The sequence below is a fragment of the Terrapene carolina genome, unplaced genomic scaffold (assembly GCF_002925995.2).
Source record: "Terrapene carolina triunguis isolate 2854851 unplaced genomic scaffold, T_m_triunguis-2.0 Scaffold102, whole genome shotgun sequence".
In the NCBI taxonomy this organism is placed as follows: Eukaryota; Metazoa; Chordata; order Testudines; family Emydidae; genus Terrapene; species Terrapene triunguis.
In genome coordinates, this window is record NW_020664453.1 from 4664917 (window position 1) to 4683359 (window position 18443).

The 18443-nt window shown below is 38.8% G+C and overlaps 1 protein-coding gene across 1 annotated transcript in view; it reads right to left on the reverse strand.

Annotated features, from left to right (window-relative positions):
- Positions 1-18443, reverse strand: part of LOC113406513 (zinc finger FYVE domain-containing protein 9-like) — a 70100-nt gene that overhangs the window by 43111 nt on the left and 8546 nt on the right. The window contains exons 2-3 of the mRNA XM_026651762.1: positions 4183-4287; positions 1209-3313 (exon numbers count right to left, since the gene is read on the reverse strand). Of these exons, the coding sequence (XP_026507547.1) occupies positions 1209-3313; positions 4183-4252 (2175 nt within the window). The 5' untranslated portion in view covers positions 4253-4287. The remainder of the gene's footprint in view (positions 1-1208; positions 3314-4182; positions 4288-18443) is intronic.

Here is an 18443-nt window from a genome sequence, read left to right on the forward strand (position 1 = left end):
GCAGGGGCTGGTCAGAGAGCCTGCTTGTAACTACAGCCAGGTGTGTCCCTACCTGTATGTATGCTGGTGAAAGTGCAGTCTGAAGGACTTTGTAGCTTGTCACAGCAGTACAGTGTGAGAGGGAGCCTAGGCTGGTGGGTCAACGGGCTCAGTGGTACCCCAGTTCCAGGTGCCACCCCAGGGGGAACCCGTCACACTGATCAATTAGTTTTAGATTTTCTGTTTGCAGTGGTGTGTGCCATTTACTTATACTTCAACAAAATATTTACAAATACTTTATGAACTGTTTTATCACAAAAATGCCATATTTGCATTTAAACTAATGCAGCCCTATCTAATTTATATGGTGTATAAAGATAAGTTCTTACTCAGAAATAAACTTAGTTATAATATTCAAAGAAACATTCCTCATACAATAAAAATACATTGAAAAATTACATTTAATTGACCTTCCCACACAATTCCTCTTAATAACCATAATAACACTCACCTATCCATCAAATTTGGGAGAATCTTATTATAGTCAATACACTTTTTCAAAAGCAAGGATATATTTTGGTAAATACTGGAGGTAGCATGTACAAAGCGAGTAAAGGGGACATAAAAGACTGAAGATAGTCAGCTATGTTAACCAGCAGAAAAATTGGCAGTTCAATAGCTCACTTCCCATCCCCATCAACAGGTTTCAGTGTTGTTAATGGAAATTATTGATGCAGTGATTTTTGAAAATTAGTTTCCTGCACTTAGTTATTTTATAGCAGTCCTACATGAATTCAATATCTGTTAATGGCTACAATCAACTAACAAACTGCTTTTAAAGGATAATCGTTATCATCATGAATAACCAATAGTTATTCTCTATTAAAGTAATGTGAACAATGAAGAATAGGTGAGAGTCTAGGGACTTTTTAAAAAGAAACTAACTAAATCAAATGGACTATGTTACTGTGCTTTAGACAGATGTCAGAGGCAATGGTAGCCAGCGTCTTGTGTGGTTACTGATAGATAGATATATATATAGATAGATAGATATTTATAGATATATAGATATAAATATATATATAGTGTGTGTGTGTGTGTGTGTGTGTGTGACAGAGAGAGAGAGTGAGTGTGCGCGCGCGAAAGAGAGAGAGATTGAGAGTGCGCAAGAGGGAGAGAATGATTACAAATAAGGGAACACGAGGCTTTGTCACTGAATATGAACTTACCTTCCCACATGCTCTGCAATGATGCCTCCTTTTGGTGAATGTAAATCTGGCCTCACATTTCATGCAGTTTGGTGCTTGAGAATCTGGAACCCAAACTGGAGCCACCTCACCTAAAGTAGTAAATGGCTTTCTGGTGGGAGCTCCAAACTGACCAGCTCTGAGATCATTATCTGGACTATCTGGGGCTACTGCAAGGCACGGACTACTAGAGACCCCAGACTCATACTCTTCTAAATGTTCCCCAGTGGTATCAGCAATGGAGGCATTTAACGATTTCTCATCAGGAAACATATCTGCTGCCAAGGTTTCCCCTATTTTTGCTTTACCAAAGACATCATTTTTATTTTTAGTATTACCTCCACAGTTTGGGGGAACAAGGTCATTTTGTAAATGGTCCGATAATGGCTTTGGAATTTGCAATTTAAGATTTGTAGGTTGTTTGGGTCTTGCACCACCAAATGGAACACTGATAGGTTGCAGGTTAGTTACTGGTTTTGGTAATGTTTGCCCGTGCAGAGATGGTACCTGACTGCAGAGATTATGTACATAATTTTTCTTCATTTGGTCACCAGTGCTGTTTAAAATGAGACCACTCCCATCAGCAGCCTCATTTCCTCTTTGTTCATAAACATTAGTGTAACATTCTGACTTGCTCTCCTCTATCTCCTTTTCCTCTGTCACTGAGTCTTCCTTGGAGGGTAAAGTCTTTGGAATATGAGCAACAATTGGGTTCTGCATTCCATAGGAATCACAACCATTAGACAGAGAGCTTGCTGATGATGTACCCATAACATCAGAGAGACTGGACCCTTCAAGCTCATCTATATAAATCCCCTTTATGTCCATGCCTGCTTCCATCATCCCATCTCCATCTTTCCCACTATTACTACAAGCCTCCTCAGGCACTTTCATCTGCAAAAGTCTTTCATTCTCTCCATGATTTTGCTTATTATTCAGTTTAGTCAATTCCCAATTAGTCATCTCCTGAGATTCAGGGAAACACTCTGCCCCACTGAGTGATTCAGTTGTGCTGAGAATGTTGTCACATTCACTGACTTCACTTTCCACACCACTAACATCCTCAGAAGTAATACGTTCTTCAAAGCGTTCACTGTAATTGCCACTTTCAGACATATTAGGCTGACAAGTTTGAGAGAGCACAGGTAGCCCAGATTGATACAGTTGAGATGTTTGTTCTTCTACAGTTTCCTCTATCATGAAGCTTCCATTACTTGAACTAGGAGAAGAATTTTTAGCTTCCAAATCTTTTCTTTGAGTAATTGCTCTGCTAATAAAATCCTCAACTGATGCACAACTCTCTTGTGTTTTAACAGTACCATCAACTGGTCTCTGCAATAAGGTCACTGCATTAATCCCTGCAATTGTAGACTCTGAGAACAGAGAGTCTCTATTAATATTAAAATCATCCTTTAATTGATGGGGGAGGCATGCATTGGACAGACTATCAGATGAAGTATTAATCAAATGGCTAACAGAGTCAGCCTCAGCATACAGCCGATCTAACTGTACTCCTTGCTTTTCTGTATCTGTATCTTTTTCAGTGGATCCATTTACAGTAACACCAAACTGATCATTCTGTCGGTTTTCATTATCCAGTGTAAAGCTAATAGTGTCCATTAAGGACTGAGTGCTGTAATTTTTATAATCCAGCAAATTGCCACTTTGTAGAGTCCTTCTGTCGCAGTTATGCATGACTGCCACTACTAGAACATTCTTCTCTTCTGGCAAGCAGGCTGGATTTCCACATTTCCTTTCTCCTGTTTCCATAGCATTACACTGATCATCCTGATTACTATTTCTCTTCATTAAATGATCATCTGCTTTTGCCTGATCATCAATCCACACAGTTGGGGTCTCTGGATTTATACTAAGATCCATTCCATTAGCACAATGATCCCCCTCTCCTCCGGTTGGAGTGGTGGTTGAATGGGTCAGGGAGAAAGACTTTAATCTCTGTTGACACTCATTAGGAATTGAAGCTTCATGCACGCTGGACAGAGCTGGATTACATGACAGCCGATGAGAAGGGGGATCTAGAACCTGATTCCACTTTGCACCCAATAATGTAGGTGAAACAGCATCATCTGAAAAATTAATAGTTTAAATAATGACTATATTATAATCCACACACAACTCCCCCAGCTCTACTTTATAGGATAGTTAACAATCCTTGGTTCCTATAATCCTTTTATATAACAAAACTACTCCTAAACCAGAAATGCATAGATGTCTGAATATGGACACAATAGCAAAAGACCACTTACTAATACTTAAGTATCCAAGATCAACATCTAACGATATAATTGCACAGAGTTTCTGGAAAATAACATCTTTAGGGCTCTGCGACCAGTCAGTTGTCCAGTTCTATTCTGAACAGGCAATTCTAAATTGACTGATTAATACAATACGTAGAAAGGGGGAGGGGACACAACACAAAAAATCCTCGGTTGCCTCCACAATAGGAGGGAGGAAATTAGAGCACACAGAGATTTTATACTTAGAATATGATCGTCTTCACTCTAGGATTTATGTGCAGTGGCATTTTTGTCAGGGTGCTTAGTTCTCCCAATATTGAAGAAGAATGTTTAAATAACTGTTTTCATAGAATTGTTAAAAACAAGTTACATCAATATTTCTATTCCTATTAGGTTTTGTAAAACCCTATACTTTACACAAGCTACAATTCTAACAATATCCCTTTAAAAATTTTCTACATCAACAGTTAAATATAAACCACCTCACCACTGATAATACAGGTAAATAGAAAATGATTATGAGATGCTGTCCTCGGCTAAGGAAAACCATGTAAAATTCACAGGTGGCTTTGCAAGTAATGAGATCAGTTTGCAATTCATGAAAATTAAAAGGATGTTATGCTACCCTGCCCCACCTATGGTTTTCTCTGTGTAATGTCAAGCACATGCATCTACAACCTTTTTACAAAGTCACTCACCTTCATTTTGTTCAAATTCATCTAAAACCTTATCGAGGTTATATGCCTCTGCTTGGAAATAGTTCTCCATTTGTCAGAAAATACCATCCAGTTCCTTGTCTGAACCTGTCAAACAGAGACCAGATTACCAACAGGTATTCAAGATTCAGTTAGCAATATTCCATTATCCACTCCCTTTATTTACCAGGAGAAAATTCCCTTAAATATATTCAAAATGTAGGTACATTTAACGTATTGCACACACAAATTGAGGGCTTTTTCTGATGATCAAAATTATTTCTGCACTTGAATTAACCTAATCCTAATTAGCTGCTTCCCCATCAAGATAAATTTTGATTTTTTTAAAACTTGGCAACCTTCAAAGTTTACAAATAATGTCAAAACATATATGCTTTAAATTTTAAGACCAGTCCAGATTTTTTTTAAATAATTAACTACCTAAGAGCATGTGAAATGTAAGACACTAAAAACCAGCATACTGACAGAGCAAATTTACATGTAGAATTTGTTGATGTGGGCCAGGTGGCTGAAGCTACAATGTTGTTAACATTTGGGAGAGGACAGTTCATTTTCATATGCTGGCTGTCAGAGCAGCTGAAACTATTCTAATCAGATGAATGGAAAGTATACTAAGCCATTTGAGTCTGCAAGTATAAGTTATTTCATAGTACACTTCATTCCATACCACACCACTTACAAGGCATTATATGCAAGACTGTCTTTCAGAGATAGAGAAATAAAATGCTTCATGAAATCTAAATGGGAGAGAGATATTTTTCTGTAGGGGTGGCAAGAAGGAAGTGCCCTTTTTTTCCATGTTCCAAACCACCCAGATTTTTCCCACCACAATACAGTGATAATCAAGAGGAGGAATCTTCCACTCTTATTTATTGACAGCATTTCCATCTTAACTGATGAGCGGAGATATTTTTCAGCACATTATCAGTAAATCAAAAATCACACTATAATCATACGCTTTTGCCAACATGGCTCATTACTGGTAGCACAACTAGGTGTTTCAAGGACCTTCTTAATATTTCAATTTCAAGGAATAAGTTAACACTGCTATCTACCCCACCATTTAAATGGAACTATCAAACCTGGTAAGCTAAACATTTAACCTGGTACAAGTTTCAGATATCAAAGATGGTGGCAGTACAAGCTTCCCCATATTGCCTCGTCTATGTGGCTATCCCAGAAGACCCTCAGAAAGGTGAGACTCGCTTTCAACGGTAAGCATGAGTTTGACAGGATTTCTGTAATACTTGCATTACCACCATGTCTGCTGTAGATGTGAGAAATCCCACATTCAACACACAGGCCATGGAAAAGCAACACCATCTAATGAACGAGACGCTCAACTGATAGTCTGAAGTTCAGGATTTTAGTCTCATTCTGCCACTGGACTAGCTATATGGCTTTGGGCAAGTAATTTAATATGTCCATGCCTCTGTTTCCCTATACATAAAATACAGATAATACTTAATTCCTTAGCCCCCTTCCTCCCAGAGGTAGTGTAAGAATAAATGTGAAATGCTCTGACACAATTGTTGAGTAGATTCTAGTGATTCCTAACAACATAAGTTAAGGTAAACACCCCCATTAAAAGATCATCTCAGGGTGGAGAGGAAAACAACATGGGAAGGATAGATAAACTGAGTCATTAAGGATATTTCTTCAACTTAACATAACCAGTCAAGTGACACTTTAGCTCTAGCAGCACAAGGAATATGATCTTTTTGCTAACAATGGTTGCCAGCACTGAGATGCGCTGATCTAGTTCTGAAAACATTTAAATTCCCAGCACAGACATTTTCTCTGTTACAGAGTGCATGCCATAGCATGCCTACTGTATATGGGGCCTTTGATTTGACCTATTCCTTGGAAATCATCTGAGAGAAAAGGTCTTATTCTCCTCAGGACTTGTTTTCAACACTGTGTGACGAGGGGAAAAACAGTCAGGGTATGTCTATACAGTCCAAGTTCAAATGTGTACATCACAGTTAAACAGCCCCTCAGCCTGAGTCAGCTGGCATGAGCCAGTTGCAAGTATCAAATTGCAGTATAGACATACACTTAGTGCCTGAGAGGTAGATTCTGGCTTCATGAAGAACAGCCAGCTGCAAGGTTTAGGGTCTGTTGTCCATGCTACAAATACAACTGAATCAGGAAACTAATTACAGCAGGGTTGCAATCTGAAGTTACACTTCATCTTAACCATGCACCCTACCTTGTTTACACCAGGAAAATGCACAATGTTAGAAAATATATTGACTAACACGTTTTAACTACCACAGTGTTAAACACAATTTTTCCTTTAGTTTGAACAAAGACAGTTGTGTTGAAACACATTAGCAGGTCAACCAGCAATAATGCAAAATTAAGGGTGAGAAATCAAGCATTCAAATGTGAGGATATGCAGATTTAAATGTTTTTAAGCTCAACCTTAACTTTGCCTCCTTGTGTTTATACCTTGACATCTGATTACAAATTATTTATCAATATATAAGACAATGGAAATATCTTATTTTTAAGTCTCAGTGACATCTACAACACAAATCCATTTTAAAGAAAATCAGTTCAATAGTTTTGAAGTTATGAATTGTATTAGGCCCCATCACAAGCTCATGTTAAAAAACAGGGACCAGATTCACTGATGCAATCCAAAGGGTCTAGAGAGCAGCCTGATCTCACCTGGCATGGGGAAGTCCCCAAATGGTGTAGAGTGAGTGTAGCTACACCATCTCCCAACAAGGCAGTTAACTGGGATGGGAAGGAATGCAGACAGGATGCTACTGCATTCCAAATATGTTCTACTGGCAGATGGTTCCTTTGGGGGCTATAGTCAGCAGTGTACTTTAGAGCAGCCTAAAGTATTTCAGGGCCAGCACAGAACCAACCCCAGAGTCAGGGAGACACATCTGCTCCTTCCTCCCCCCATGCCAACTGTGCCCAGCAAAAACCTAAATATTTGCAAGCCATAATTAACGTGGGTTAGATGGCCACTTATGTAGCAGCAAAATAAACTATTACGGGTCAGGCATTAACACTAATTATGTTTTCTCTCCTTAGTTTCTCAATGAGAAAACTACTTAAAACAGAGACAGAATCCAGAGAACAGTCCTCTCCAGATTATGATATCGTGAAATGTGGAGACTATACTACTTGCCTCTAAAAAAATTACATAAAAATTCAGCAAAATCTCAATTCATGCAAAACTACTACATCAAAATGTTAAGCGGTCCTGAAAGGAAATTCAAAGATAAGGCTAGATCCCGGGCCTTAGCCCTCCCAAAACTGCCCATGTGTATTATACTGTGTATGGCTGTAAGATCATCCACTGTTGCAAGGCATACAGCTAGATGACTAATCATATCATTTACAATACCCAGGCATACAGGCAACAAGCTGAGTGATTTACACAATAGCAACATTAAGTGAAGCTTTGCTTTCAAGAGTTTGAGAAAAGTTCAGCATTTTTCATTTGATACCATATTGGCTTTCTCCGAGCAGCTAAAGTCTTTTGTACAGATTTAGAGATTTTCTAAAATGCCAGGTTTACATAGCAGACTAGGACAGCTTGTATTCATGAGTCCCTACGGACACTTACTGCAAATCAGCAGATTATTAGGCTGCCAGGCACACCTAAGTCCAGGCACTCAAAATCCTTCATAACATTTTTCATTCAAATAAATGATTGCAGAATACAGCATTTGCATTTTTTAAATTAGCTGTTTAAATTAGCTTCCCTAAATACACAAACACTAAATTAGTGCACTTTAGAAACAAAACAATCCCTGCAAAACTTTAGTGGTTCTCTTGCATCTTTTCCTCCCTTTCATTTTGATGCCTTCACTCAGAGGATCCCACCAAACTCTCGAAACACCTACCTTTACCTTGTGCACCAAAACACCATCATCTTAATACATATTCCTCCTTAAAAATAGGCTTCTTCCACAAAGCCTTCTAAAAGATGCTCAACCAAAATTAACTCAACTACATCAAGATTGTTATTTTATTCAAAGTATTATACTGTACATTTCACATCTACGCTGTTTGTATTTAATTTAGAATTTTGGCAGGGGCCCAATCTGGCAAACAGTTACACACCTGAGAATAGTAACTTCCTCGGCAAAGTCCCACTGAGGTCAATTAGATTCTGACCAAAAGTACTAGCAGGCATTTGTAGGATTGAGCAGTTTGAAACGCATCAGACAGAATTCCTGTGCTCAGTAACAATGTGAACCATGATGCTGTTTGAAACCACTCCATTCAAATTACTTTCCTGCTTCTTAAAACATAAAAAGGGCATCCATAAAGGAATTCTCTAGCATAAATATATAAACTTTTTTGTAAGGACCACTCAAGTGAATTGGACGGCAAGCACTGATTTATGTAAATAGAGATACCAACAATCCTTGACCTATTGGTTTTTGAGGTGGAAGGAGGAAGCCGGAAGACATACACTACACTGATTACATGGCTTTGAAAACATTTTTAAAGAGTGAAACATCTCTTTAGGTTTCTGTAATTAACACCACATGCAGAAAAATGTTTCTGGCTTAAGAAAAAATCAAATCTGATCACTCATTCAGGTCATTTTTCAGCACAGAGTACATTTTGGGGGCTCATTTTAAGATTCCTGAAAACAGGCGTTTAATATGCACACAAATATATCTGCATTGGTATAATTAAGATTTAAATTAGATTATTTTTCCCTCCCTAATCATGCCTGAGTTTTGCCCATCACGTGATTTATATTGGCTGAAGTGACAGCAAAGAACAAGCTGAAGAACAAGGTCACACACAACTAGAGAAAGCAATTCACTTTAAATGGCACTATTTTTATTGATTTTAGTCTCTCTCAAATAGCAGGTGCTTTACAAATGTTAGAAAACAATATCCAATACAAAATTTTACGTCTTCAGTAAATGCATGGAACTGTCTATACATCAATAATAAATCAAGCCCACAAAATGACTACTCCTAACACTTTATAGCCACTACCCTGAAAGCCTTACACAACACAGTACAGTTAATGTTTTAAAATAATTACTTTATAAACTTTATGGACAAAAATTTGTATATTTTAATATTTTTAATGAGAAACTGATAATTTAAATTTGGTCCACCCTAAGACAAATAAAAATGTTTCCACATGTCCCCTCCATAAATCCAAATGCAGAGAGTTGTTTGTAAACAAATACACATTCTACTGAGACGTTTGAAGCCCAAAATGGCTTGAAGCACTAAGAACCAGCCACTGAAATTAACTATACAAAAGTGAACCTGACTTCATTGATTTTCATTGTCCATGCTGAAATATACAAAGTAAACAAAGAGCATCAGAAGAGACAAGCACATTGAAACAGTATAATTATTTCACTTCAAAATCCAAGGCATTATTAAAAAATGTGTTTGTTTTCAACAGTTAGTTAAACTGACGCAGTCCCTTTAAATAAGCTCACTGATGCCTATCCCTAGCTGCTATTTACCGGAAAAGGTCTGCTGGAAATGCTGAAGTATAAAACCAGCAATTATTATTTATAAAATAAATGACGCTTTTCTTTCCATCTCCCTTCAAGAAAAAAAGAGTCAAAACCACAGCTCGAGCCCTTAATGCCCTTTTCTTGACAGAGGAGGCGGCTTAGTGCTTATATAAACAATGGATACCCGTGCTTCTCTTTCCCCAATGCCCTGTCCAAAGCTCCCAAAGTATCAGAGCCTGCCTAGAATTGAATATTTCTCTCCTGCATGGCCAGGGATTAAGGACTGGAAGTGAAAACACACAAGGGTCTAATATAGTATGCTACAATGATCTGGCAGCTATGGTCTCTGTGGTTTAGAATTGTAGTTTAATAAAAAAAATCGTTACCCTTAAACTAAACACACTTCATAAATGAACAGAAATATACACCTTCGTTGCTTGCTGGCTGCCTCACACCCAATTCATGGGAACGAGTACCAGCGTCAAAATTTATGTGGAGTTGTTTTTTCACCCTCATTCCTTATTTTAAAGGATAATATAACATTTAAGAAGGTCATTCATAACTGTAGAGCAGTTCTGGACTGCTGATCATATGATTTCCATGTAGTGGAATATTGGGAATAACATATAGAGAGATAGGAAGATGAATAAAGGCACCCTCTCACAAATAATCTACAAAAGAAGACATCAGTGGCTGGGACATGTGTGGAGAATGCTTACCAAATACCACCCTTGAATGGAAGCCAGAAAATGCAAGAAGAAAGACAGGAAGACCGCAAATAACATGGAAACGAACAGTTCTGAATAACATCAAGCACCTCCACATGAAATGGGAAGATTTGGAGAGAAGAGCAGTGGAGAGGCAAGGATGGCAAATGTGGGTAGCCCAATGTGCAGCAAAGCACGGGATGGTCTAAGGTAAGAACTGTCACTGAATCAGAAAGGCAGTGTTCTATGGCTCAAAGCTGGTACTTTCAATCATTATTTTGAAGAGGGCAGAGGCTTAAATGTTTTAACCAGAATAATCTTCAGTAGCTCAACAGAGATGCATTTTATTTGTTGATGAAAAAGTACAATAAATCAAGACTGAACAACAAACTGAATTCAATGGCCATTGCATTGAAGAACAGTTTACTGAGTCACTGAAAAGCAGAGCTGATATTCCAGAAACAGCTCAGAAAGTCCACCGTGTCAAGATATAGCAAGAATAACTAATTATAAACAACATATTATGAAGTAGCAAGAAGTGCAGCTATAAATACAACATTTTTAATTTTTGCATCCAGGTAGTCATCCATGTTTGTGCCTGGCAATATCTGAACCACTGAATGCTGGACCTCTCTTTCAGCCAACCTTATGTTTCTTTTTGTTGTCGTTATTCCTCACTCTATGAACTGATTTAGGCTAAATTTGAATTGTGGTGCTTATGAAAGTAATATTGACTACAATGGCCATAGCCAGGCATACTGCTGACAAGAGAGCTTTGTAAATAACCCCACCAGATATACCTCAATTTCTGGCCAATAACACTTAACATTCCAGTCCTGGGTTTCTCCTGACTGAAGACTAACATAGGTGATGGTTTTGTGATGTAGGCTGAGACCACCAAATCACTTATTTTTGACAGTGAAAAGCTAATGAAATAATGTTTTATGTCAATTAGACAACTTCCAGTCACCCCACTGGGTTACGTTTTTTGTATAAAAAAATTAAAAAACCAGCATGTTTTATTTATCAACTTACTATGCATTACTCAGCATCTACAAGGGTTCTCTGCTCTTTAAAGCTTATGAACGCTCAGGCATAAACAAACAGTGTGGCAGATTGAAGAGATCTCCAGTATCTTCGGATCATATATAAATGTTCACTCTGTCATGGCACCTAGGCCCAAGTCCATCTCTATGCTATTGCAAATCTAAATCTTCCCTGAAGAAGAGAGGCTAATCTGTCTATGAAAATTGAATATTCTGAATACTATAAAGAATTGTGCAACTTGACCCAAAAATGCAACAAAACAATGAACGCTTACAACTATTTATAGATTAAGTTGCCTGCACAAAAATGTTTATATATGATGGTTTATATATGATGTTGTGAGCCAGGAACCAATTAGTGCCTGGCAAGTGGCACAGAGGAGGTCCATACAAGTCACAGGAATGTCCTGAATCTGATATGTGCATTCTAGTTCACCAATGAGTGTCATGTGAGGCCTCAAATAAAAAGGTGTCACCCCAGTCATCAAGATCATTGTGAAATGCATGTACAGATGTTGTGTAAGGAGTTATGTATAAGCACTGAAAATTATAAGGTCTGGGTATAGGGACTGGTCACCAGCAAAGGTGAAAAACAGGTTTCCTGTCAGACAAGAATTGTTTTACTAGCTGGCTGTTTCTATGTAAATTACATATTGTAAAGTTCACAATGGGTCTCCTGTCACCAGTCTGAACTGAATGCAAATGAAGGAGTGGGGACTTCAGAAAGAAACTAATAGGAGGAGAAAAATAACGGGGTGGGGGGGAAGAGACCCAACCCGGAGGTACACATCAGAGGCTTGCTCCACTAAATTTGGGGGGCAGACACCCTTCCACTCTTCTCTGAAGAAGTAACAGGACAGCAATTTTGCTTCATGAAAAAGGGGTCTCAACTGCGGTTGGCTGAAAACGCTGGAGTGAAATTTGAGTGAGATAAACTTCTTTAGACAGGAAGTTAACCTGTTTGTTAAGTTTAGTCTCTAGAAAGCACCTTCTGTTTTTGTTTTATATGCCACCATTTGTTTCCAATAATATTCTTACTTCCTATCACTTTATTCTCTGTTTTTTTATAATAAACTTATTCTTGTTTTCACTGTAACTATACCTAAGTGCTGTGGTGTTAAGCAAAGTACTGATCCTGAGTTGACTCTTACAAGCTGGTGCATACTATTCCTTTGGGAACAGCAGACCTGGTAATTCAGTGGCTGATCACTGGATAAGTAGAGAGCGTCTCCCACCGACATAGTGCAGTGTGGACAGCGCTTAAGTAGATGTAACATACATCGCGTTTTGTCTTTTTCTCACCCCTGAGTGACTTAAGTTACACCAATTTAAATGGTAGTGTAGACCAGCCCTGAGAGGATGGTGTATGCCTATCGCTACCTGTACAGAAAAAGGGGGGCTTGCGCAGACCTGGAACATAGTGCTTGTATTGCCAGAGACTGGTGGGTTCAGGGAGCTGATCCACAGCAGGCATAGACAAGACTGCTTCATGCTAAAGGAAGGTAGTAGTAAGGTGCCTCACAACCCTGCGTACCTCAGGGGAGCATCACAGATGTGTATATACAAGTAACGTGCCAGTTACCATCTGCATAAGACAAACGTACATCAACTGTCAGAAAAACAAAAACAAAAAAAAATTCTTCATACCGCCCTAGAGTTATTTGCTATTCTGAACAAGCTTATCTTTGTAGTTGCCTTCCAGGAGAGAACTGCTGTGGGATTCTGCATCTATTTACTGGGGTATGCCCTGTGCAGAGAGATGTCTCTTGCATTATACCCTAGGAGTGGAAACATTCAACTTCATCCTAGTTTCTGGTGGTAGGGAATTAAGCAGCTGAAGACCTTCCAGCTAGAACATTCTGCCCTGGGTCCTCAAGAATATTTCACCACTGGAACTGGTAGCCTCAACATTTGTGACTCTTGTTTATTCCATACTGGATTACCAGGGCCTAATCTGTTTATTTACATTAACACCCTTGAATAAGGAAATTAACCATAAAAAATTGTCATTGAAGAAGAAACGCTAATGTAAATAGTGTTTAAATAAATGCTTGTATCACTAAGACAAGCTATGCCAAAGTAACACTGATAGTCCTATTTAAACACACACAAAATTCAGAACCATGTCACTTCACTGTGACTCTATATTACATGTAAGACCAGCATTCAAAGCCTGGCCACAATAGACTTGGGAATGAAGTGTAAGCTTTAAATATGGCCTTTAACATTCAGATCCTTTATCATTACTGTCATGTAGCTCTAGATTAAATTTCCTTTGGTATTTAATGGTGGTTTAAAAGAAAATATTTCAAGGGATATGGAAGAGAGAGTACTGTTAGAGCTGGGTAAAAAATTTTCAGCAAATAGTTAATTTGCCAAAAATGCAATTTCAGGTTAACCAAAACTATTTGCAAATTCATGTCAAATTTACCAAATAATTTCAACCCAACTCAATTATTTTTGACTTTCCAATTTACTGAAATTTTACACACACACACACACACACACACACACACACACACACACACACACACCCCTACCTTTTCAGGTGGACCTGAAACAATTTTTTCCCCCCCAATACTTCAGAATTACCAGAAAGCCAAAAAATCCATTATTCACTCAGCTCTAATTCTTACCACAACAAAATCATTGACATGATTAACAATTCCTTTGAAAATGAGTATTTTAAGAAGTAAAGTTAACACCCTTTTAAAAATACATAGTAATGAACTAAGAACCTAAAGAAAATTCTGTTTTTAACGCCGATTTAACAAGAATTTTTTTTTATTCTTTATTATTTTAACACAGCTAACACAGACAACCAAGATAACAAAGAGAAGAAAGGTATCTAATCTGGAGCAGAGAGCCAATATCAGATTTTACAAGGTCAGTAAGATCAAACTTTTTCATTATTAAGGAAAAAAAGATATAACAAAGATCATTTTGATCCGTTAGAGATTTGCCTGTACAATTATGTAATAATGGTAATTTTGTTATTCAGCCTCATATTGGGGTTCTTTGTAAAATAAGATCATGAACTAATTATGTTTGATTAATTATCATGAACTAATAATACACCAGAATTATTCCCTTTCAGAAACAGAGATAAGCAATAGTGAAAAAGTTGTGCTGAAAGTGTTTAAAAGACCAAAGAAAAGCCTGAAAGGTAAGCAAAGGAGGACAGGAGAGGAATGGTAAGAAGGAGAGGAGAGGGGAAAAAGTGGAGAAAGGGAGAGGATGGGAGGCATCTAGGGTCGTGTGAGGGTGGAAGCAAAAGAGATGACCTGATGGGGAAATTTATCTGATTATTCCAAAACTTCCAAAAAAGAGGACCATATATCCATAAATTTATATTGGCCATTTCTGTTGTGAAACACTATTTGTTTCGTTGCCGCCAGGCTCACTTCGATAGCTGGGCACACTGTTGTAGAATCAGATGTTTGGCTATGATCATAGCTTTATCCAACCAAAGTTTTTCAAAGGATATTAGTTTCCAAGACAGATTGGTTAGGCACAGGATGGCATTGCCAGCCTGCAGTTCCACCTTGGTGGAGAGGAAGAAATTGGCCCAAATATTTACCTCTGTTCAAAAAGGACAGGCTACAGGGCAATCCAAAGCATAGCATATAAATTAGCACCTGCAGCACTGCAGCTCCAGCATTTGTCAGATCTGGCTGCTCGGGACCTGAAAAGTCTACAAAAGTCCAGAGCATCCTCCAAAGAATTTTCTGCTGGATTAATCTTAACCCCAAATCTAGCGAGCTAGGCTGCATGTTGGAACAAAACTGATTCCACTAAATGTTGGTAAGAGAAAATTGACAGCTCATGTTCCCTAGACAGCTCTCTAACATTCTCACTGCTGACTGCCAATTTGCCTGAGAGGTAGGAATACAGACTAGACAGCCCTAGGTAACAGGGCCGGCTCCAGGCACCAGCTTAACAAGCAGGGGCTTGGGGCGGCCAAGGGAGAGGGGCGGCACCTGCAGCAATTCGGGGGCGGCAGGTCCCTCACTCCCTCTAGGAGCGAAGGACCTGCTGCTGCCGATTGCGGTTTGTTTGTTTTTTTCCAATTGCCGCCGCCGATCTCAGCAGAAATGCTGGAGCCGGCCCTGCTAGGTAAGACAGAGTCACTTTTTCAGAAAGCCCCAGTACTTGGAGAAGGCGTTCAGTGCTGCAAAGGCATCTAGCCCATACTGGCATTGCAGAGCATATTCAAATTAAAGGTATTGCTATTCTTTCTTTGGATCCAGCTGGAATTTCTCCCTAATTTGAGGAAAGGACATAAAGGAATCATTTCAGTTATGTGGTTTGTGCTCAAAATCTTTTTTTTTATCCAAACGGGGCATAGAATAGGTCTATGTGCAATTAAAATTTTGGAGTGACCCCAAATTAAAGACTTTGTGTAATGAGGGATGACATTTAAACTTAAAAAAAACCTGATACCAGGATTTCCTAGCAGCTAAAATTGTAAGAGATATCTCCTTAGAGAAACAGTAGAAGTCTGAGTTTAGGACTGATTCTAATGGTAATGGAGCTATGATTCCTTCCTCCATGCACAGCCAGGATGGAGAGCCTGTGTCAGGAGGTCAGCCATTGTGTTGTTTGGCTCAAGATTGAGGATATATAGTAAAGCGTAGGGTTGGGCAGACCAAAGTCTTGTGATTTGATAGGCAGCTGCATTTTTCAAAGAATAATCTGGGCTTGTTGCCCACACTCCACAAGAAGGTCTTAAAAATGTTAATTCCGAAAAAAGGGGGAATATAAACTGGCAAAGAGCTAAGGACAAATAGAAGTCTCAGGAGGACATTCAATTTTAATAAATTAACTCTGCTCCAAAGGGATAGAGAGAGGGCCTGCCATGTATATAAATCCAGAGCTGTGTGTGTGATAAAAGGACTGAAATTAATTTTAACTATTTATTTTATATTCCTAGGAAAAAGGATCCCAAGTACCTGATTTCTACAAGCAAAAAGGATTATCTACAAGAATGATTTATATTAATTATAATTAATTATAATTATATTATATTATATTATATTATATTATATTATATTATATTATATTCAGACACCCAGAGACTGACAGCTTCCAACTTGTACCATTTTGTACCCTGAGATTTTCCCAAACAACTGAATAGTTTTTAATATGTTAGAGATGGTCTGAAGGGGGTTGATGATGAATAAAAGTATATAATCAGCATAAGCATATTTTCATCTCTCGGGTCCCTATTTTTATATCTTGAATCCCCGGGTATGCTCTAATTTGTATTGCCAGTAGCTTTATGGGAAAATCAAATAGGAGGGTGGACAGCCCTGTCCAATACTTCAGCGAAGATTAACAAGTGGGGAGATGTATTTATTGGTTACAACATGGGAGCTAAAATTGGAGTACAAAGGTTTAATCCAGAAAATAAAGGAGGGACCAAATCCAAACTTATATGAATGAGGAACAAATTCCTCCAATTAGCTCTGTTAAAGGCTTTTTCTGCATTCAACAACAGAATGGCCATTGGTTTCAAGGAGTTTTTATAACATGATAGCACACTGATAAGTTGGTAAGTGTTGTCCTGATCCATATCTCCTTTATATAAAAAACACCTGGTCCGGGTGTATTATGTTCCTAATTACTTTTTCTAATTGCCCAGCTAGAATTTTAGATAATATTCTGGTTTGTGTACTCACTTAATTCCTCAGGCATCAGAGAGTGTTTACATTAGCAGCACTTCCATCGCTGATGAGAGCAGCGCTCTAGGGCAGCTATCCCCAGTTTGATGATGGGTCTTATTGGAAGGGTAATCCCGTGGCATCCTGGGTCCCTGCACAGCCTCCTCTCCCCAAACACTGAGAAGCTCCAGTAGCTCAGCATTGCTCCAAGCAGGGGATGGTTTGCTCCATGGAGCAGGCATTGTCACCTGGCCAGACAAGTGAGCACTTGCCAAGAATACAGGAAGGGGATAGCTCAGTGGTTTGAGCATTAGCCTGCTAAACCCAGGGTTGTGAGTTCAATCCTTGAGGGGGCCATTTAAGGATCTGAGGCAAAAATCTGTCTGGGGATTGGTCCTGCTTTGAGCAGGGGGTTGGACTAGATGACCTACTGAGGTCCCTTCCAACCCTGATATTCTATGATTCAAAGTTCCTGGGGCTTTACAGGGGGAAGGCTGGATGTCTGTTTACCTGGCATCAAAGCAGCAGAGCTGCTGGCCAGAGTGGTCATCTAGGGACTGTGGGATATCCTCTGGAGGCTAAAAGCTGTGTAAACAGGAAGAACATGTCTTCACTTACACATCACTAGTCAGATCTGTATGCCTCTCAGGGAGGTGGTTTTCTTTTTTGCGGTGAAACTTCTGAGTTTCACCGCAAAAACTCATTGGCAAGTGTAGACGCTCCCATGGTTTTTGCACAAAAAAGGGACTTCTTCCACTTTAAATGGCAAGTGTAGACATGCCCTTAACATCATAGTTCATTAAGGATATTAATCAATAGCTAGCACATATCTGGACCTTTTTGTCAGGTTTAAGCATGACTGAGATTAGGGCTTTATTCACTGAAGGCAGCAGAGTGCCTCTACCAAAAATCTCAGTGTATACTTCAGCAAGCCTGGGAGACAGAGTATCTTTTGAACTGGGCATAAAATTCAGATGGAAAGCAGCTTAGGCCCGGGGGCTTGCCTGATTTCATGTTGCCTAGGGCGGCCAAATCTCAGAGGTATGTAACTGAGAATCGAGCCAAATTCGTTGTTGTTCTGTTAGCTGGGGAAGCTGCAGTTTTTGGATATATTCTTCTAGTAACTGATCATCTGGGTATCTTCCGCTAAATACAAGCACTGATAGAATTTGGAGAATTGTTCGTTAATAGTTTTTTGATCAGTGTCTGGCCCTGACTAGCGCAAACGGAGGGGATTTTAGCTTTTAGTGAATTCACTCTAAGTCTATGCACTAATAGTTTCCCAGCATGTCTGTTTTAGGCTATGCTTATGCTATACACCACTATCATTGGTGTGTAGTGTACATGTAGCAACAC